The following is a 22611-nucleotide window of genomic DNA, read 5'->3' as shown; positions in this document are numbered from 1 at the left end:
ATTATTGCTGTAACTCCTGCGGGTATAAAATACCCATAGGGTTTGTACCTACATAGGTAGTTTAATTTTTGCCCCCAAAGGATACCAGAGTATACCAGACCCAGAGAAAGGCACACCGATATAAGCTATATCATATTTATAATGTCTCCTAGAATTTAATAATGCATTTATAACTAAGCTTTCTTATAACCAAATTCTAGAACACACCAAGTAACTCTCCCTCTTAAAATACTCTGTGGAAAGGTATCGTAGCCTGCAGAGAACTGGAGTCATGGCAGGCTACGGATACCTTATTACAGACCAACATAACGATAATCCACTAATGAAACCTTATGTGATCTTTCAGTCCCAGACTGGTCTCTTTCTCAGATATTGGCCCACATAAAAGGTGTCATAGCCCGGAAAGAATCCCTTATATTACTCCTGTTAGAAGCCGTTGGGAGTAGGACATTCATGGTCTGGTCACTAAGAGGATTTGAGAGGAAATTTGTGGAAAAGCTCTTACCAGCCAGTGGGCTGAGGGGAGCACAGGCCTCTCCCTCTCCGAGGCTCTGATCGCCATGCAGAGCACTGTTGGTATTCTGGATGATAAGGCAGTCCTCTTTCATCGTGCCCAATGAAGACCTCAGTGCCGCAACCTTGTCTTCTAGATCTGACAACTTTCTGCTTTTATCACACGATCCTGCCTGCCTGATGGCCTCCTTGATGCTCACGGTGGCCCTTGCTCGCCCGCCAGCATGGGCCGTGCTGTGGGTCTTGGAAACAACCATATCCGCCTGCTCACCACCACTGTCCAATATCAGGATGCGGGAGGCACAGGCTGCATGTGGCTGTGGATCCAGGCCCACCTGGATGCATTTTTCATGGTACTCAGTCCTTGAATCTGGACCCACTGCCACATCCTTAGCTTCCACGTTACAGCTGACTGCAACACAGGCCATCTGCGGTGAGCAATCCATGGCCATCTCCCTGGTTTCCACGTGGTTTCCCACTGCCTGATTCTGCACAGGAATCCTGGCCTCAGTGTAAGCTTCCACCAGCTCAGGTTTGACCATCACTTCCTTGTTGATGGAGTCTGTTGACCTCCGGGAGCAAACCTCCACACTCAGATTCTCAAGCTCATGGGTCGCCTCTCTTAAATGCCCCTCCAGCATAGAAATCACATCCCTCTGATGCTCAATGGTATGTTGCAGTAGCTCAATTTCTTTCTCAGCCTCTGAAGTGAGTCCCAGCATAGACTCCATGACCCACACACTCGCTTCCTTCCTCTCTGTCTCGTGGCCCACTGCTGCGTCCTGGCAGAGCCTCTGGGACCTGTAGTAAAACACTGCCTCATTCATGTCCACCTCTGATCCTACTGCTATCGACCTGCTCTGCTTGTCCTTTTTTTCTGATGGCATCTTTGGTGAGCTTGCTGGTAATCTGGCAGTGCTGCCTCTGGTGGGCCTCACATTCCTCTCAGAAACAGCAAGTCTTTCTGTCAACCTCTTCAGCTCTGTGACTTTACTTGTCCGAGCTTTCAGCATCTCCAGTTCATTGCATGACTCAGCTCGGACCTCCTGGCTTTTCTCTGGACCCCCATCCAACCTGCCAGCATTATCTGCACTATAGGATCGCTGCCGGAAGACAGACTTGGGCAACTCTTTCTTCTGCAGCTCAGTCAGAAGTTTCTCCTTCTCCTTCCTCAGGGTCGAAACCTTCTGCTCCAGAAGTGGGATGGTCTTTACCTGTTCCTCTAACTCTCTGAGCTGCTTCAGGGCAGCGGCCATCTGCTCTCGAACATACTGAAGATGCATCGGGCTAATGGTGGTGGCTGGAGTGCTTCTTCCAGAGTTCAGAGGGCTGAGCCTCACAGAACCCATGAAGGAGGGACTGAGAATCGCTGGTCCTTCCCCTCCACCATTCTGCGGGATGGAAGGGGACAACTGGGCCAGATGCGAGAAGGCAGAGCCGGAGACAGATGCGCTGGCTTTGCAATCACTGCTGGAAAGCTTGGGCCTGCTCTGACTATCTCCGGTGTTCTGCAAGTTCAACTGCTCCTGTTCTAGCCTCTTGCTGGTCTCCAGTAACGTCTTCTCCACACGTGCATTCCGTACGAGGGATTTAGGGGACGGCGGTGGAAGAAGCTTGATGACGGGGGTTGGGGACCCAATGTTGGAAGTCTGTAGACTTGAGGGCTCTCTTGCATCAGAGGAATTGGACTGAGTTCTGCCCCTTGGCGAAAGTAGGACCCCGCATTTACCGTCTTCACTGGTAGTGGACGCCAGAGACTCTGTGGAGGTCCATCCCCCAGCCTGGCTGCTAGGGCTCCACAGAGAACCAGAATGCTTGGGTGCTTTGGGCCTACGATGAACTGGCACTTTCTTCAGAGTCTGACCACTTTGGATGTCATCGACATACTTCAGAAAATCCAGGTCCAACTGAAAGCCGTAAGGAGTCTCCACAGTGTAGGCATTCTTCTCACTGCCATCCTGGTCTCTGTACAAAAAGTTACTCCCTATATCTGTAAACAAAATGATCCTACAGTTAATAACAGGAAAACAGGTTATCAGTTCAACAGATGGCATAATCTCATCATCAGTTTTGGTCCTTGGGGACAAATGGAAAGAAACACGTTTTGAAAATACAAAGCACAAACTGTTCCCTATTCTTATGGATTCCCAAACTGAAAACCAAAAAAGGTAACATCTTTATTTTCCATTTTGAGTCTCTCTGACATTTGATAATTACCTATTTGATAATAAAGAGGGCAGCTTTCAAAGCGCCCACCTTGGTGGAAAGTCCACTGGTAACATTTTCCCCACGATCTTTGCACCGATTTTTCAAAGTGAAAGCACACGCGTACCTTCGGGTTGAAAATTGCCCCGGGGCTGAACAATCTGCAGACATTTGCATCTGTTTTTCCCCATGGATACTTTTCCCATGCAAAACCAAATGCATAGCGTTGAAAGTGCAATCCACGTGCATTGTTTTCCTCCCCTGAACTAAGCACGCGCCTGGAAGCAGCTATTCCTAGCGAGCATTCTGTGGGACCCCATGCATGCTTGTAGCAGAGTAAAGAGTGGGCAGTATTCGGACAACCCTTTTACTCAGGCAAATTGGGATTTACGTGGGTACATGGCCTTTGAAAATTGTTCTCAAAATATAACAAAGAGCAGTAAACTGGGAAGGAGGAGGGTGGCCATCTTAACGTCCAGCTCCTCGGCACCCACGATGCCCTGCACAGGAGCTGAAGGAGGCAGATTGGAAGAGACAGCACTGAAGGACAGTCTGTTTTCATCCTCCATACTCTATTTGAAAACAAGATGAAATCTTGAACAAGAATTGGTGGAAAAAAGAAATAAAGGGGCATTGACATTAGGGGTGAATCAGCTCCTAGAGCTGAATGAAAACACATATATAAATACCTTCATTTATTTCAACAACATTTTTGGCAAATTATTATTTAAAAATGTTCTTGGAACCAGAAAATGAGGTCTGCAAGCTCATTTTGTTAACGGCAGGCAACTAATGTCTCTGACAGCAGGGTCTCCGCAAGCAAGACGGTTCCCAGCAGTCAGCCCCTGTGCTTCAGGACCTGCTCTGATCTTTAAGAAGAGGCTTCCTCCTTCAGACTCTGGCAGGGGACCCAGGGTGATGAAGCCTACTCTTCACTTGCTGAATTGCTGAAGTAAAACTCGCATTTCCTACATTTGGCAATGAGTTCTCTATTCAAAGACGCAGACACAGACTTATTAATAACCGCCAACACACCTTTTTTTTGCCAGTTATTATCACAGTGTGTTGGTACTCTCCACTTGTGGATTTGTGGCATATATTGGACTGTCGAAAAACAAGGAGAGGGCAAATTATTCCCAAAAATGTTAAAATACTTTTTCAATTTTTATATATACCGTAAATAAGGAGAACGGTATCATAAAGTTAAAATGCCTTTTAACGTCAATCCACTGTCTCCTAGGGCCTGAGACAATATCAGTTTTTATGGCACCATAATTTATAATCACGTACCATCTCCCTTATATACTTTTTATAGATTTTGGATATTTTTTGTAATTTCACTTTATTATTAAATCTCTTTTTTAAAAGATTTTTGGGAATGAAGGTTTTGGAAGGTCACAATTGAAATAAAATATTACTGCACTTTTAGAGATTTAATAATAAAGTGAAATTACAAAAAATATCCAAAATCTATAAAAAGTATATAAGGGAGATGGTACGTGATTATAAATTATGGTGCCATAAAAACTGATATTGTCTCAGGCCCTAGGAGACAGTGGATTGACGTTAAAAGGCATTTTAACTTTATGATACCGTTCTCCTTATTTACGGTATATATAAAAATTGAAAAAGTATTTTAACATTTTTGGGAATAATTTGCCCTCTCCTTGTTTTTGGTTTGTACATTGGGAGAGGAGGTGGCTTCTGTGTTGTGATTTATATATTGGACTGTGCCATGGGGGTTAAACCCCCATTAAGAAAATGGGAGCGTGAATGGGAAAAGCCTTTGCTTGTATTTTTCTCTCAGGCGGTTGGCTTTGGTCCTTCTGATTGGCAGCAGTGCTGTCCAATTGAAGTTGCTCCTCCAGTGGGCGGGTATGAACCATAGTGAGGAGTCAAACGGAGGTCAGGAGATTGCGGCTACTGCCCCCGAGGAAGCGTGGCCGGCAATCAGTCCACTGTACAGCCCAAGCCAACACCCCGTGCATCAAAACGATCTACGCCAGAGAAGGCGGCTCCCGTTCTGATCGGCATAAATGAATTGAGAATACAAATATTTAAAAGACTCCCCAAAATACATCACGTCTAACTCAACCCAGGAAGCCATATTGCTAAATAAGCTTCCTGAAACAAATACAGAAATAAAAGGGCAGAGGCCAACCGTAGCCTTGCTCCGTTTGGTCTGTGCCCTGTAACTTTTGAATAGCAAAGGTTTTTTTTTTTGCCCCTGAGGGTATACGGGATCAAACATTGCTTGTAGTAAGACATAACACCCTCCCCTCCCTCAAAACACTGGCTGTAAGCAGCTGAAGGACTGTTATTTTACGGAGGACAACAAAGAGAGCAGGATTTCTCACTCAGAACTGAATAATCAACGCCTAAAAATAAATCTGTTACCTGGGAGGCTCGGATTCACATGGACCCACTGCGCCATGGCTCTGACGGGCTCACACATCCATAGGCAAATGTTTGGAGTCTTCCTAAAAGGAAAGGGAACGGGCTTTCTTCAAGATCTGAAAGTCCAACGTAGAGACAGAATTAGTTCGGTTTCCTGGGCCCAGCACTCAACGGACGCAGATTGAAAACACATTTCTAACACACTCGTGTCACACACACCCCCGTCAACATCGCTTTGACCTCCTCTGTGCTCACACGTCCGCGGGGCCTGAAATAATACATTCTTACGCCGACGCTCCCCAGATGACTGTGCGCGGAGCGGACAGGCTGATCCAGTCCTGGTTTAGCTCCCATTGCCTACGTCCAGGGTTCCAATTTCTCTATGACAGGGGGGGTGCTTGACCCGGTCTGGTTTCCAGGACATCCACAACGAACGTGTGTGAGATAAGACTGGCGTGCACTGCATCCGCTGAATGCAAACCATGCCTTGTGCGTATGCGTTGTGGATGGCAAGAAAAACCCAACTGGGTTGAGAACCACTTCTTGTTTTTCTTAGAGAACTACAAATCCCTGAATGCACTGGGGGTCAAACCAGGGTTGGACTGATTTAGCCACTTCACATGGAGCCAGCTGGGGACCGTATATGTGAAATAACTAGAAGAACGTGCAAACGCTTTTTATCCACCGTAGCTGCCTCCTACCTCCTGGCGCCTCCACAGCAGTGAGGACCGGACCCCAAGAGGGACTTATCCTGGCATGAGCTTTCTTTTGCATCTACACAGGGGTTTTTCCCCAGCCAACTCAGTGACCACACTTGCCAGAGGGTCACACACACCGGGGCACAATGAATCCCACCTGTAGGGGTCGCCATTCTGCAAGGGGGGGGGGGACTCCCCTCCATCCCAGAGACGGTGAGCTCTGCCCGCGTCGGCATCCCCAGCCCTCGCCGGCGCAAGGCACAAAAGCCGAGTCCAGAAACCAAACCCGGATTTCCCGCAGAACAGCGCGCATCGATGCTATGGCGTCATCAGTCAGGAGGTGGAGACGTTGAACAGGGAGCAGGACAGAGCATGGGTGCAGGCACAAAACACATACGTATTTCTCTCCCTGTCCCTCTTCCTTTATCTTGGGGATTTCCTCTATTTTAGTCCCTTGCTCCCACATTAGGCTAAGTCCCTATAACAGTTCTCTGGCTGAAAGACCAAGAGCGTGACTCCTTTTTCAACCCAGCATATAAACATTCTAAGTATGGCCAGTAGGTGTCGCTGTTGTACAAGGAGATGGACTCCCATCCTCCTTGGGGTTGTCAATTCTGCCTCTGCAGCATCCCAGGCCCCTGCCAGCTCAAGGAGCAGGAACTGGGTCCAGCAGTCAAATAAGGGTTTCCTGCACTGTGGTGCATGGCACTGCCACGGGGCCATCGGGCTGCTTCCTGCTTTCACGTTTGCCTGCAGAGCAATGGGGCTGCATCCAGCCAAACCCAGGAGGTGCGCGCAAGGGGTGAAAAATGGGAAAGGTTCGGCGTTTGGAGATCTGGTTTCCTTTTGTTTTACGCAAGAAGAACATATACATATTTGTTTGGAGTCTCCCACAGAATCGGTGACTTCTATACACACTCCCTATGGCCTTCCAAGTGCACCGGCCCCTCCCAAGCAGAGAGAGAGAACCCCAGGTGCCAGGCCCATCAGCTACGGGTTAACCCCCTCGGGTGCAAGTGAGAATGAAAAGCTTAAGAGAGGTCAGCATTTCACTGGGGCAAAACATGACCTTGATTCGTTCACAAGCTTCATGCCTTCGTCACACACTTAATGGAGAGCCATTTTTAAAAACGGCGGGCCTGGGTGCAAAGCCTTGATTTCAAAAGGGAAATTAAGCGTCTGGTTTTCCCTCTGCTTCTCTAGCTGAGGAGGCAGCATTCACAGCCCTGGAGGGAGACGGCTCCAATCATCGTGCAATGTCAACATCTGGTGGCCGGATTTAGAGCCTGTGATTGCCAACTTTTAGAAGAAGCCCTGCTATGTGGCCCCGACCTAGGATCATAATTTCAATAACTCGACTAAAGTTGGGAGGGGATATAAAATAGGGGGAATAGTCCCCTGGGTAATTGCAAACAAAATGTTCATAGTGCCAAATCCCAGTTCTGGGTTTGATTTATCAAGAAGTACAGAAGAGTCTGAGGAAATTGCTATGCTCATAAAAATGAAGGGGAAAACCTACATGGTGGTTTAGACATTAAAAACAGTTTTTATGTTGTAAGATCCATTGAAGCCAAGTGTATTACTTGGTAACAATGGATTGGCCACTGTTGGAAACAGGATGCTGGGCTTGATGGACCCTTGGTCTGACCCAGTATGGCATTTTCTTATGTTCTTAAAGTGCCCACGATAGACTCTGGTGCCTACTTGTTTTCTGAGGGGGCAGCACATCCCGATTTGAAAATCCAACCTGGGCACATTGTTTTCCGAGCCCTGCCTCTGAAGGGGTATCTAGGAGAGCCTTAAAGGACTGGTTCCAGCCATGTAGACCACTCCATCCTAAGAGACACTCAAGGGGAAAAGCCAAGCTCTGCAACCCTTCTGTGTGCTGTTCGGACTAATCGTTTTTTTTCTTAAAACGGCTATGTCAGGCCGGCTCTTGAAAAAGGAGAAAGAAAAAGTGAGGGCCACAGACTCAAAGATGGCAAATGGGAAACCAGAGGCACTACCGGAGGTGGCCTTGACAGAAATGCTGATTGCTGCAGTGACTGAGGCAGTTGAAAAAGCACTCTATCAAAAATTGGATGGAAAATTCAAAGGGGTATTTGCTAAATTAGAAGAACTAACTGGTTCATTCAGCTCAATGGCACAGAGACTTACCGAGATGGAGCAGCGCGTCTCGACATGGGAAGATGGGTTGCGCAGCAGTGACACCACAGCAATCAATGCGACCAACCGACTGAATTATATTGAAAACAAGCTGGAAGATTTGGAAAATTGTTCACGGAACAATAATCTGCGCTTTTTGGGATTTCCCGAAACGCTACCAGAAAGTGAGCTACGTGAAGATCCCACAAAATGGCTCCCAACAGCGCTGCAGCTGCCTGAGTCGATTGGGCTGATTCACATTGAGTGGGCACATTGGGTAGGCCCCCGCCAAGAAAACACTACCAGGCCCCGAGTGGTTATAGCATGCTTTCTGGATTTCAACCAGAAGGCAGCAATTCTGCAAGCTGTTTGGCGAGGTATACAACCCCACATGGAGGAATAGAAGATACTTATTTTTCAGGACTATTCGGTTAAACTGGCAGCCCTACGGAGAACCTTTTCTCCTATCTGATTCGAACTGTTTCAAAAGAAAATTCCTCTCTCCTTGTTATATCCCGCCATATGCGCATCTCGCATGCCAGCAACATTACCATCTACAACACTCCTGAAGAGGAGCGACATTTCCTTCAGACCCTAACGGGAGACGGTACAGGACCCTGAGCCATAAACATCAGCGACTGTTGGTACTTTACTCTAGCAACCATTAGGGACTTGATACTCCCTTTTGTGTATCTCTATTTGTATTTTTCTGTTGCGGATCTGAGCGGAAGCCCACATATTTTAGCTTCGGTTTGGACCGCGTCTAAACTCTGCTGCCCTTTCAACCATATTTCACCCTCCAGCGGATTAAGATTTTGTCTGTGAGGTAGGACAATAGCAAAGTAGTCTTGTACTATGGTCAGTGGGTCAGACATGCCGCTTCTTTTGAGCGAATTGGCGTGGGGATTTGGCCTTCGCCAAGTAGCAAGTTTTCATGGCATACCTGTAGACGATCAACTACAAATATGACTGGACCTTCTCAAGCTACAGATATGCATCCATATCTAACTGCATTTACGATATGTGTGCTGAATTTTGACAGAACACTTTTTGTTGGACATTATTCTTTGAATTCCTGCGCACAGAGGGGTCATAGTTATATAGTCACATAATTGTTTATTTTTATGTCTGGTTGCGGGTTGGAGGGTTGGGGACAGAGAATGGGGGTCCTTAGCATCACACCAGGTGACCCTAGAACTCCAGGTGTTTGGCCCGGGGAGATCACAAGGGTTGGGAGAAGGGCGAGATAAGTAAGGCTATCATTAGCCTGGGGATGGGTTATAAGAAGGGGGAGGGTTCGGAATAGTCTAGTTAGATGGTTAACGGAGATCTGTCAATACGGAGGTAATCTGAATGACATGTTTATTATCTGCATAACTGGTAGACGGATATATGAGGGCAACTCTGGGCTGGGGGGGGCCTTTGGATTTATGGATACGAATCAGTTGATATTACTTTGGTTTCTAGACAATGGTTAGTAAACCTAGGATGCGTATTATCTCTTGGAATGTCTGTGGTTTAGGCTTGCCTATCAAAAGACAAAAAGTATTAAGTATGTTGAAAAGACACCACGTGGATATTGTAATGCTTCAAGAGACACACCTTAGCGAGGCTGAACACAATAAGCTTCACAAATGGTGGGTGGGAGATATTTTTTTGGGCATCTTCCAGAAAGCATAAAGCAGGGGTGGCGATCTTGATTGCGAAATCTCTGTCATTTCAGCCGAAGTATGGCAGGGGGCATTCTCCGACAGCTAAAACCGATTTTTTTTCACCTCTCTAGTGACCTTGAACGCATTCCTCCATCAACGTACGGTCAAATCCATGTTTTACTACAGACTTCAACTTTTTCAGCATGGCAACAAAGCCGGGAAGCTGCTGGCGCACCTGGTTAAACATAAATTGGGAGCCAAATACATTGTGGCAGTCCGGAATGCTAACCAGAAAGTGGTTAACGCTCATGACAAGCTATGTGGGGTATTCTTAGATTATTACTTAGGTCTTTATGCACGACAGAGCAGGGATGTGACTGCGAGGACGGACTTTTTTCAAAGGTTGATCCTACCAAAACTCTCGGACATGCAGCTTACTAAGCTGAATGCTCCACTACACTTAGCTGACATCCACTATGGTATCCATGGAGCCCCTTCATGCAAGGCCCCTGGACCAGATAGTTATGGGGGAGAGTTTTATAATCTCTTACAAGATCGGGCTGCTCCGATTGGAAACCAGATGTTCCCACCCCATGTGAATAAAGCTATAATTACTCTGATTCCCAAAAAGGACAAAGATCCTTTGGATCCAAGCTCATATAGACCCATATCCTTATTAAATTTCCACGTCAAGCTATTCGCAAAAATCTATGTTGATCGATTAGCCTCTATTCTTCCTTCGCTCCTTGGCCAACATCAGGTGGGGTTTGTACGGGGACGTCACCCAGTTTTCAATGTCCAAAGAGTCTTGACTTCTATTGCTTGGGCCGCAGCTCGTGGAACGCCCTCTCCGCTGATTAGTTTTGACGCCAAGAAGGCGTTCGATCATGTGGCATGGGACTCTCTCTTTTACGTCCTGGAACAATTTGGTTTCCGAGAGGAATGGTTAAATATAGTTCGCTTACTTTATTCTGCACCTAGTGCATAAATTATAATTAATGGTTCTCTCACTAATTAATTCTTTCTACAACGGGGGACACGACAGGGGTGTCCCCTCTCCTCAAAGTGTTTATTTTAACTCTTGAGCCTTTACTATGGGCCATTCAAGAGAATATCAGAATCTCAGGTCTCTCAGTGGGCACTCGACATTTTAAGACTGCAGCCTTTGTGGATGACTTGTTGGTCCATTTGAGTAGCTCAGATGGAAGCTCTAATGGAGGAATTTCTTTGTTTCGGACACTTCTCCGGCTTTAAATTAAACATTAATAAATCTGAAGCCCTGGTTCACTCCGTGCACTTTCAGACACAGTGGGGTCAGAGACATTGGGCCGGGGACTCTTTTTGATATCTTGGAATCCAGGTGTCCACCTCCCTGGACCAGATTTGTGACCTAAATATTCTTCCATTGTTAAAAATCTTTAAATCAAAATGTTTGGGTTGGATGGACTTACCGCAATCGGTGACAGGGCGCATCAACTTATTTAAGACGATCATTTGGCCGCAGTGGCTTTACGTTCTACAAACTTTGCCACTGGCCTTTCAGAAAAGGTATATCCACTTAATCTATGCTATGCTCTCCCACTTCATGAGTCTTCAATGTGTAGAGTGTGTCAGAAACCAATGCACCCTGCTGTTCTGCTAATATTGTTGCAGATCTTTGAATTATTAAAACAGATTTAAATATAAAATATTTTTCAGGGTTTTGTGAGTAGTGCAAATCATATGGTTAAAAGCTTATGTGTATTCTTTCAAAGAGCGGTGTACACCAGACCTTTTTTTATCCCAAACAAATCCTACAGGGGCTGCATTTCGAAGCATCTGTCACAGCTGGCGGTAACGCCAGTTCATCAAGAATGGCCAAGATGCTCATCAAGAATGGCCAAGATGCTCAGATAGATCCAGGCCAGCACCTTATTTATTTATTTTAATTTTTTCTATACCGGCATTCGTGATAATATCACATCAAGCCGGTTTACAATAAACAATGGGTGATAACCGGAACAGAGAACGAAATAATATGAACTATAAATAATATAGATGCAGTTACAATAAACAAGGAGATGTACAACTAGGAGCAAGAAGAAGACAAGATAGAAACTTTAACAAAGTGTATAAACCTGTAGAATGGAGGAATTTCCAAAAATGGATGTTTGAGATTTACAATGAATTGTTCAGTACAAGTATGTAGTTTAACAATAAAGACGAAATCATAAGTAATGAAGATTCTGGATGATTATAATGCTTAGGGGTAGGATACCAAGATGATTATAATAATAAAATATGTTGATTGGAGGTTGAATATCGGATAGAATAGTTTTTAATCTGCGTCTGGGAAGGCTTGTTTGAAAAGCCATGTTTTAAGTCTTTTTCTGAATGTCAGTAAGCAGGGTTCCTGTCTAAGTTCCGTTGGTATGGAGTTCCAAAGCGTGGGTCCTGCTGTGGAGAAAGCCCTATCTCTGTAAGTTATGTGGAGGGAAGTTTTGGAAGGCAGTACTTGCAGTGACTCTTTGTAGTACTCTCTTATGGGTCTGGAGGAAGTATGCTTTATGAAAGGGATTTGTAGGTTGAGAGGAGCGATTTGTTGGATGGATTTGTAGATTATGGTGATTGACTTATAAAGAATTCTGAAATGGATTGGCAGCCAGTGTAATTCTTTAAGGATTGGGGAAATGTGCTCTCTTCTCTTTGTATTAGTTAGGATTCTGGCTGCAGTATTTTGAACCATTTGTAGTGGTTTGGTGTGTGCTGATGGGGTACCTAATAATAAAGAATTGCAATAGTCTAACTTGGAGAAGATTATTGCTTGTAGGATAGTCCTGTAGTCATGGTTGTGGAACAGTGGTCTTATTCTTTTTAGAACATGCAGTTTATGAAAGCAGTCTTTAGTAGTTTGGTTTATGAAAGCTTTTAAATTAAGTCTATTATCGATGATTGCGCCCAAATCTCTTACTTTTGTTGTTTGTAAATTAGTTTGAGGAATTGTGGGTGTGTGGCAGATCTCAGAGGATATGAGAAGGAGTTCCGTTTTTGAGGAATTTAGGATTAAATTCATACTGGAAAGGAGGGAGTTGATTTCTTGTAGACAATAATCCCAAAGCTCGAGGGTTTTTTTAATGGATTCTTTGATTGGTATTACAATTTGGATATCGTCGGCATACAGGTAGTGTTTAAGGTTCAAATTGGTTAAAAGCTGACAGAGAGGGAGGAGGTAGATGTTAAAGAGGGTAGGTGAGAGGGATGAACCTTGGGGAACTCCTTGTGATGAAGGGTAGCGTTTAGATTCTTTGCTGTGTATTTTTACCTTGAAGCCTCTATTTTTTAAGAATGAGTGGAACCAGGACAGTGCAGAGCCTGTTATGCCGATGTTCAATAGTTGGTTTAAGAGCATGGAGTGGTTAACAGTATCAAAGGCGGTTGAGAGGTCCAAGAGAATCAAAAGATAGGACTGGCCTTTGTCTAGGCCTAGGATGAGGTAGTCTGTTAAGGAAATTAGGAGAGATTCTGTACTTAACGATTTCCTGAAGCCATATTGTGAAGGGTAGAGAATTTTGTGGTCTTCCAGGTAGTCTGATAATTGAGAGTTAACCAGTTTTTCCATGACTTTAGCAATGAATGGGAGGTTTGAGATAGGGCGAAAATTGGAGGGGTCGTCTGGGTCTAACTTTGGTTTTTTCAAGAGCGGTTTGATTGATGCCATTTTGAGGTCGTCAGGGTAGAGTCCTTTAGATAAAGAGTAGTTGATTATGTCTGCCAGAGCTTTGGATATGGTGTCCGGAATAAGGAGGAGTAATTTGGAAGGGATTTGGTCTAATGGGTGTGTCGATGGTTTCATATTTTTCAGTATTCTATGGATTTCCGAAATTGTAGTGGGTTCCAATGAGTTGAGTGAGATGTTTTTGTTATGGTGTATAAAGGTACTATGAGGGGAAGAAGTATTGAGCAAATTCTTAGAAAGAAGGTTGGCTATTTTGTTGTTGAAGAAGAGGGCAAGTTCCTCTGCTTTTTCTTGGGCTTTGTTAAATGGAATGTCAGGTATTTGGATTTGAGTTAAGTTGGAGACGTAGGCGAATAGGGCTTTAGCATCAAAGATCATATGATGGATCTTATGAGCATAGAAGTCTCTTTTGATTTTTAGCAAGGAATTTTTGTAGTGGTGGAGAGCAAATTTGTAGGCAGAGAGGGTGGACGCTGAAGGAGATTTGCGCCATTTGCTTTCTTTCCGTCTGAGGGAAAGTTTTAGATTTTGTAGTTCTTCATTAAACCACGGTTGTTTTTTTGGAAGGTTGTGTTTTAGTTTTTTAGTTGTTAGAGGACAGAGTTTATTAGCTGCAGTTTCTGTGATATTATTCCAAGAATGAAGTGCTGAATTTGGAGAGGAAAGGTCCATATGGGGAAGTTCTAAAATTAGGTGGTTGTGGAGGTCCTCGGATGTACATATTTTCCTATAGGAGAATTGTTGTTGAGGGGCGAGGGAGCTGTTTTTTTGTGCAAGTGTGATGGTGGTCGAGATTAGAGAGTGGTCCGACCAGGGTACTGGTTCGCAGATCGGTTGAGTTGAATTAGAGATACCAGAATTAGTGAAGATGAGGTCCAATGTGTGACCTGCTTTATGGGTGGGTTCCTTGATAATTTGGTTGAAACCTAAAGCAGATAAGGCGGTAATGAAAGTTTTCCCATTTGTAGATAGAGAGGGATTGTTAACATGTAAATTGAAGTCGCCGAGTATAATTGCTGGAGAATCTAGATTGATGTGGGAGACTATTAATTCCAGAAGAGGAGAGGCATCTGAGTCGAGAAGGCCTGGGGGGGCATATACAAGAAGGATTTGAAGATAGTTTGATTTGAAAAGGCCTGTTTCCAGTTTGTTAGGAGAGTTGATTATGTATTGGGTGAAATTCAAATCTTTTTTGGTAGCAAGAAGAATTCCTCCACCTTTTCTTTTCTGTCGGGGAACTGAGAAGAAGTCATATGAATGTGTAGGTAATTGGTTAATTAGTGCAGTGTCTGTCGGTTTGAGCCAAGTTTCTGTTATAGCGCATACGTCAGGATTTGCGTCTAGGAGAAGATCGTTGAGAATGGGGGTTTTCTTAGTGATGAATTGGGCGTTGAATAGAAATAGTGAGAAAAATGTTAGCCCTAGTAATTGTGTAAAGGGGGACGCAATAATGGGAATGAGGGCTTTATAGGTGTGAGGATGAGAGATCAGAGACTTACTAGTTGCGTTGTGTCTTCTGTGATGGAGAATCGGAATCGGGAGACCACAGAGCATGATGGTTAGAAATAGTCGGATGTCTTGTTGTTATTTTTGAAGAGAAGAATTAATGGTTTGTTGTATGAATGGGGGTGGATAGGTAGGAGAGATTCACAGTAGTTTTGTGACTGAGGTTTGAATGAGATGTGAAGTTAGAATGCAGATTGCTTGTAGGCTTGGAGAATGGTCGAGTGATTTGAAGGACTGGTAATTGAAGAAGAGTGGTAGACGTTGATTGTTAAGGGAGCGTGTTGTGTCTCAGGGGTGCACGAAGGGGCGCACAAAGGGGCAAGCCCCTTTGTCGCGCTCCTTCGGCGTGCGACGCCGGAGGGTGAAGAATTTTAAAAGTCCCTCTCGATTGCCTTGCGGCAACAAGAGACGGCGGCAGTGGCTTTTTTTTTTTTTAAACTTGGAGGAAACTCCTTCCCGAGAACGCGGGCAAATCCCGCGTGCCCTTTCCTTCCCGGCCGCAGCATGAGCCCCGGAGCGGGGCAACGAATGAGCAAGCCTGCGGCGTCACGCAGCGCACGCCTCCTCGTTCTCACCCGTGGAAAACCCCCGCCGAGGCGGGGAGGACAAGGCCCTGAGCCCCGGATTTCATTCACTCTCAGGGCCAACGCGGCACCGACGCGCACGTTAAGCGGGCGCTCGCGATTGGGCGCGCCCGCTCCCCTATAACGCCTGCCGATCCACCTCTCCCGGGTGCCCGATTCAATATTTAAGCCAGGTGTCGCGGTAAAAAAAAAAAGTTAGGCGGTAGGGGAAATGGCGTGCCCTTAGCGACTCCTCGGCAGCGGGCGCCCGGGCGAGGTGGCTGCCATCTGGTTAGGAAAAGGGACACTCAGTTTTAGAGCGTCCCTTTTCCTAACCTGACTGTCACACTTTTTTTTTTTTTTTTTCCCTGGACATTCTAATTTTTTAGTTCCTCCAATTTAATAAATCGCCACAATATTAAATCGGAGGACGTGAAGAAAAGCACTATTTTTTGGCTCCTCCAGATTTAATGCTGCTTGGGAGGGGCAGGCGTTAATTCTGGCGAGTGAAAATGTACACGTCGGGCACACATTTTTTAATTTTTTTTTTTGCATTGGGGGGAATAGATAAGAGCCTAATCAACGTGCATTTACATGTGATGAGTGCCTATTACCGACGTGCGTTTTGGACACGCTAACCCCCCCCGCTTTGCATCAGGGCTTATGGACCGCGCGTCCAGTCGTGGATCGAGCCGTGCGCTGCAGCCGGTGCGCGGCGTCGCATCAGCCTGCCTGAGTGTTGCGAACAGCAGCAGCAGTGAAGGAGCTCTGACAGCCACACGTGGCAGCCAAGGTAACCGAACTGGCTGGCCAGACCATACTAAAATTTCTCTTCTCCCGGGGAGCTGTGCCAGGTTCATGTGTGTCTTTGCCATCTCTCTTCCCTTTGTTTTAAAATTCGGAAGAGATGCTGGTGGTGCTCTCAGGGCTTCCCCTAGCTCTTCTTTTGGCCACGTGAGTCCTTTCTATCAGGCCGATTCAGTAAAAAGTGCGGGAGAGCCGGCACTCCAAGTTGAGCGCCCGCTCTCCCGGCGCACGCCCAGGCACCTCTCTCCTGGGCGCGCAATTCTCTTTTCAAATGAGGTGTCGTGCTAATAAGGAGGCGCTAGGGGCAATAGCGCGCCCCTAGCGCCTCCTTCTTGGCGGTAGAGGTGGCTGTCAGCGGGTCCGACAACTGACGTTCAATTTAACCGGCATTGGTTTCCGAATCCGCTTTCGGCAACAGGTTAGGAAAACAGATGCCGGCAAAATTGAGCATCCGTTTTTCTAACCCGCTCACCGGCGGCTTAGATTTTCTTTTAAATTTTAGGTTCCTTCGACTTAATATCGCTAGGATGTTAAGTCGGAGGATGTACAGAAAAGCATTTTTTTCGGCTTTTCTGTACACTTTTCCCGGTTGTTTCAAACTGGTGTTAATTTCTGAGAGTAAAATGTGCGGTTTGGCCGCACATTTTACTTTCAGTATCCCGGGTGACTGACTAATAGGCTCATCAACGTGCATTTGCTATTAGCTTTTGGGGAGTTGGCTGCGCGTTTTTGAGGCGCTATTACCCCTTACAGTATAAGGGGTAATAGGAGGGCGTTGAAAACGCGCGTTTAACGGTGCCCTCAGCCCAGCGCACCGTACTGGATTGGCCTGTGTGCCCGCACTGCCTGCTCCATGGAGGCCCGTGGGCCACACAATATTTTTTGATAATGGAAGTGTGCCTTGTGCCTTGAAAAGGCCGGGAAACACTGAAATACGTGGTGTTGTTATAAAGGCATAATTCCTAATTGTGTGTGTGGAGAAGGCCAGGGAGGGGGAAGCCTATAAGGTTCACCTAGGACACCTAATACCCTTGGACTGGCCATGGGTTACAGGGGAGGGGGTGTCAATTTTTAAAGTTTAGATCGTTGGCGTGAACTGGGTCTTTATTTGGCAGGCTCAGGGCAGAGACTAAATGAAGTGGGAGGGGGGAAGGCAACACAGTTAACTGTTCACACAGGGCAACAAAAAAGCCAGCGCCTACCTGCCAAAGTCTTACAGGGTTAACTGATGGAAGCATTTGCCAGGCTTTGCTCGTCTTAAGGCCCTTCTTGTCCTAACTTGCATTAGAATATAAAACTCTCATAAAATAAGAAGCTATCTCTTGCAAGACATTACGAAAGTTTCAATCCCACACCAGGGTCTCTCTCAGGGTAGACTGACCCATGGGATCATTAGCTGTGTAGTCAGTTGTCATCTTGAGTCTCCCTCTATAAAGGATAATTATGTTATGGACTGAACGTCTGCTGGCTTTGCTGTCGGCCTCACCCAGGTCTCAGTACATGGGTTTGGGTAACCGTACCTTGCTTGGGACCGATGTAGAGGACAGCACGTGTGGGGGTGGTTCACTGGATCTCTCTACTCATTCCTCAGCAGCAGGCCAAGGTTGAAAGCTCCATTTCTTGCCAACAGCGAGAATCTCCGTTGTGCGCACTTCTTCCGCTGATCCCTTCACTTCATTCTTCTGCCTGAAAATGAAACACAGGAAGTTTACTGTTGGCGGCCATTTTTCCTATTTGCGAGCTTCCACAGCAATGTACCTGGCTGCTGCAGTCACAGAAAACCACCCTCCCCTATCTCCCGCCCATGCCAATCCTTGACTGCTTGCCATTCATCTGAAGTTACCAAGCCAATACCCATCCCATGCAATCAAAGTCATGTGTGAAAATGCCAGGGCTCTTTCACTGACACAACAGCCTGTCCGAGTTCTCTTCTCCCTTGGTATGTACAGTTTACTTATTCCATTTTATATAGTAAAGGTGCTAGCACTATATGGTCTCATGCCAGGAATACTTCAGAGGTTCACAAGGCACATTTAATACATAACCTGTATCCTCTTAAGATAGGTTTCCATTGTCCCATCAGCTTCCTCCTGTTTTCTTGGGCATCTAGCTCAACTAGAAATTGTCCTAAGTCAGCGAAAGCTTTCTGAGCCTTAATTCACTTGTCCAGCCCAGGCATTGTTATGGCTGATGGCCATGGTCAATGGATTCCTCTGGAAACCAAAATAAGTGTATCCATGAGCTCATCACATCAGTAGGTGTCACTGTGGCACAATGGCCAAAACCCTCTTCCTTCGTAGGAGCTGTGAAAGCTGCCTCTGCTGTGTCCCTTGGCTCCGGCCAACCTGAGGAGCCAGGACTGGGTTTGGATGTAAAACCCAGGTCTCCCAGGCAAATTCCTTCATGGGGGATCTTCATTTTCAGTTTTTATTTTATTTCTCCTGGGAATTTACCAGTGTCTATCACAAGAACAAAATTGGCTCAGTGTCGTGTGCGTGACTGGATTTGCCCCGAGTTGCTTCCCAGCCTGACCGCATGGCACGCTCCTGCTCAGCCAGCCAGCTCGGGAATGAGAGGATCAGCTGAGATGTTCCTGATAACATCAGAGGGGCTGCACCTCCTTGTGTTGATGGAGCCTCCAGGGGATTCATCTCGGGCTGGTGGGGCGTCTGGGATGGCAGAATTGGGTGAAACGTCAATCCAGGAGAGCGTGGATTCTGGCAGCTCTCCTTCTGCAGTTGAGGCTGAGCTGTTAGACTTGTCAACGTGTCCAATAAGGCCGTCTTAGGGTAAGCCAGCAATCATCACCTTTGATTCACTTTGGGGTCTCCTAATGCCTTTGGAGTAGTCTGTGAAGTTACTTCAGCTATTTATAATAAGCAGAGATTGAATAAAAGCTGCCTGAATCTCTGAAAGTAGGATATGGTTTCTCTTGAACAGTGCGTAGAGCGGGTGGACCAAGTTCAGACTAAATGATTCAGACAAATATGGTTGAAACCACTGAAACATATCAAGGATTTACCCCCCATCCTGCAAATGACACCACCCTCTCACAGGCCGTGGGTGGCAAGCCTATCCTTGTTTACCAGCAGCCCCCCAACCTCAAACGGATACTCGCCAGCAACCACAAATTGTACAACAATGACCCCAACTCAGGAACCAGACCCTGCCAGAAACCCAGATGTCAATTCTGTCTGCATTTTAACTCATTAACAACCAACCATCAAGGGAACACCCTGTTGTGTGGTGATGTGCGGTTGCTATACGTGAGGCAACCACTGTGCGACTGTCTCATTGAATAGCTCCCGCCTTTGTTCTTCAAATTCTTTATTCCGTGTATTTTTTTTTTGCTTTGTTTTTATCCCAATGTGCTTTGTATCTTGTTTGTGAGGTATCCCCTCCCCGGCGGTTAACCCTACCCTAAGCGTTCTCGCTTCTATTTGTATGTTCTCAGTTTCTTTTGATGCCGCCTCGACCCTATTGAAGCGGCAGAAGTTCATCGGGCATCAAAAGAAACTGATAAGTTTCTGATAAGACATTAGAAATGGCAGCATCTAGAAATCAAAAGTAGAACATTTCAACTTTCCAGGATATTCTTTATATGGCCTTAAGGTTGCCCTACTCCGACACAAGAACTCCAAAGGAACACTCCAGCATGAAACTGCTGAATTGGAACTCATCAAAAAAAAAAATTAACACTATCACCTTAGGTCTGGACAGAGACAATGGCTTCATGACTCACTACAACCATCTATGAACTTAACTGTTATCTGATCGTTCTGTCTTTTCACACTTACCTCCGTTGTCAGTAGGCTATAGGTTAATGCTATTAACACTCTCTCCACACCGTGCACTCCCTAATCCAATGCCTTCTCTTTGCTCTATATATATCTTTTACCATCTCCTGTACATCACTTCATGCCTCTGATGAAGTGGACACTGTCCTCGACAGCTCAAGCTTCAATAAATCGGTTAGCCTATGAGGTGCCACCAGATTTCTATCATTTTTGCTACCCCAGACTAACACAGCTAACCCTATGTAAATATATTGCTAAGGCTGAAAAATGTGAAATATCTCTCTTTTGACCCCCCCCCATGTTTCCTTTGGATTACCAAGTTTTGGGATTGCTGGCTATTTTCTCTGATGCTATAGATTTTCTTTTTCAGCCATGTTTCACGCCTTTATTCAATTTCTTTTGATGTGCTCGAACACTTGCTGGATCTCCCACATCGTGTGCTCTCTAAATCATGTTACAGTTCTGTTTTGCTTTTTGTGAATTCTTATAGTGCTTATATTTCTCTAGCAAGTTTATGCTTCTGGAATATATTGAAAATTATAAAGAGTTTAAAAAAAATGAGAGAAATTATTGGAAAAAATAGACTTGTAATTTTTCTGGGTAAATATATGTTTTGTTATTCTTACATAAGAACATAAGAACATAAGTTGCCATACTGGGTTAGACCAAGGGTCCATCAAGCCCAGTATCCTGTTTCCAGCAGTGGCCAATCCAAGTCACAAGTACCTGGCAAGTATCCAAACATTAAATAAATCTCAAGCTACTATTGCTTATTAATTAATAGTAGTTTATGGATTTTTCCTCTAGGAATTTATCCAAACCTTTTTTAAACCCAGTTACACTAACTGCCATAACCACATCCTCTGGCAATAAATTCCAGAGCTTAAATATGCGCTGAGTGAAAAATAATTTCTTCAATTTGTTTTAAATGAACTACTTGCTAACTTCATGGAGTGTCCTCTAGTCCTTCTATTATCCTATGGGCCAATACAGTAAAGTCCGCGGCGCGCACACAGGCCACTCTCCTGTGCGCGCAATTCTCTATTCAAATGAGGCCCAGCGGTAAAAACGGGCAAAAGGAGGCGCTAGGGACACTAGCGCATCCCTAGCGCCTCCTTTTGGACCGGAGCGGCGGCTGTCAGCGGGTTTGACAGCCGACGCTCAATTTTACCGGCGTTGGTTCTCGAGCCCGCTGACAGCCACGGGATCAGAAACCGGACGCCGGCAAAATTGAGCGTCTGGTTTACCTGACAGCCGGCTGGCCGACTTCAAATTTTTTTACTTTTGGAAACTTTCGTGACCTCCGTCTTAATATCGCCATGATATTAAGTCGGAGGGTGCACAGAAAAGCAGTTTTTACTGCTTTTCTGTGCACTTTCCCGGTGCCCTTTGGGTAGGCGCTAATTTCTGAAAGCAAAATGTGCGGCTTAGCTGCACATTTTGTTTTCTGAATCACGCTGGAATACCTAAAGGGCCATCAACATGCATTTGCATGTTGCAGGCGCTATTAGGTTCGGGGGGGTTGGACACGCGTTTTCAGCCCCTTACTGAGTAAGGGGTAATGCTAGCGCGTCGAAAACGCATGTCCAATGGCGAGTTAACAGTGCACTCCGTTGGAGCGCACTGTACTGTATTGGCCCATGAGAGTGTAAATAAATGATTTATATTAACTTGTTTAAGTTCTTTCATGATTTTAAAGACCTCTACCATATCCCCCCTCAGCCGTCTCTTCTCCAAGCTTAACAGCTCTAACCTCTTCAGCCTTTCCTCATAGGGGAGCTGTTCCATTCCCCTTATCATTTTGGTCGCCCTTCTCTGTACCTTCACCATTGCAATTATATCTTTTTTGAGATGCGGCAACCAGAATTGTACACAGTATTCAAGGTGCGGTCTCACCATGGAGCGATACAGAGGCATTATGACATTTTCCGTTTTATTCACCATTCCTTTTCTAATAATTCCCAACATTCTGTTTGCTTTTTTGACTGCCGCAGCACACTGAACCGACGATTTCAATGTGTTATCCACTATGACACCTAGATCTCTTTCTTGGGTTGTAGCACCTAATATGGAACCCAACATTGTGTAATTATAGCATGGGTTATTTTTCCCTATATGCATCACCTTGCACTTATCCACATTAAATTTCATCTGCCATTCATTCATCTGGAATGAGCTCTCAGACTCACGGGCACCTGAAGCCCACAGGGAACATAAGCCGCAGCGATAGCCTCCTTAATCCAGCGCGAAATCATCACCTTTGAAGCCTTGTCACCCTTCTTAGGATCCACAAACAAGACAAACAGATGGTCTGAACGCCAGAAGTCATTATTAACCTCCAAATAGCGCAAAAGAACGCGACGCACATCCAAAAGATGAAGTTTCCTCTCCTGAGGAGAATCCCTGGACCAGTTCGGAAATCCTGGCAGATCCACCGCCTGATTCACATGAAAAGCAGAGACCACATGGGCACAAAGGAAGGAACCGTGCGCAGCAAAACTATCATCGTAAATCCTAAGAAAAGGATCTCGACACGACAAAGCCAGTAACTGAAATGCATCGAGCAGAACCAATGGCTACGAGGAAAACTGTCTTCAAGGTCAAATCCTTCAT

The 22611-nt window shown here is 45.5% G+C and overlaps 1 protein-coding gene across 4 annotated transcripts in view; it reads right to left on the bottom strand.

The window, feature by feature from the left end:
* LOC115096355 (KN motif and ankyrin repeat domain-containing protein 1-like) overlaps positions 1-22611 on the bottom strand; it is a 92691-nt gene that overhangs the window by 21034 nt on the left and 49046 nt on the right. For all 4 annotated transcript variants that reach the window (XM_029610824.1, XM_029610827.1, XM_029610826.1 and 1 more), the window contains exons 2-4: positions 17722-17887; positions 5116-5231; positions 506-2503 (exon numbers count right to left, since the gene is read on the bottom strand). In XM_029610824.1, coding sequence (XP_029466684.1) covers positions 506-2503; positions 5116-5173 — 2056 coding nt within the window. In that variant the 5' untranslated portion in view covers positions 5174-5231; positions 17722-17887. The remainder of the gene's footprint in view (positions 1-505; positions 2504-5115; positions 5232-17721; positions 17888-22611) is intronic.

Source organism: Rhinatrema bivittatum, chromosome 8 (genome assembly GCF_901001135.1).
Source record: "Rhinatrema bivittatum chromosome 8, aRhiBiv1.1, whole genome shotgun sequence".
Lineage (NCBI taxonomy): Eukaryota > Metazoa > Chordata > Amphibia > Gymnophiona > Rhinatrematidae > Rhinatrema > Rhinatrema bivittatum.
Note: the sequence above shows the minus strand (reverse complement) of the source record. Positions and strands in the feature narration are given on the sequence as shown.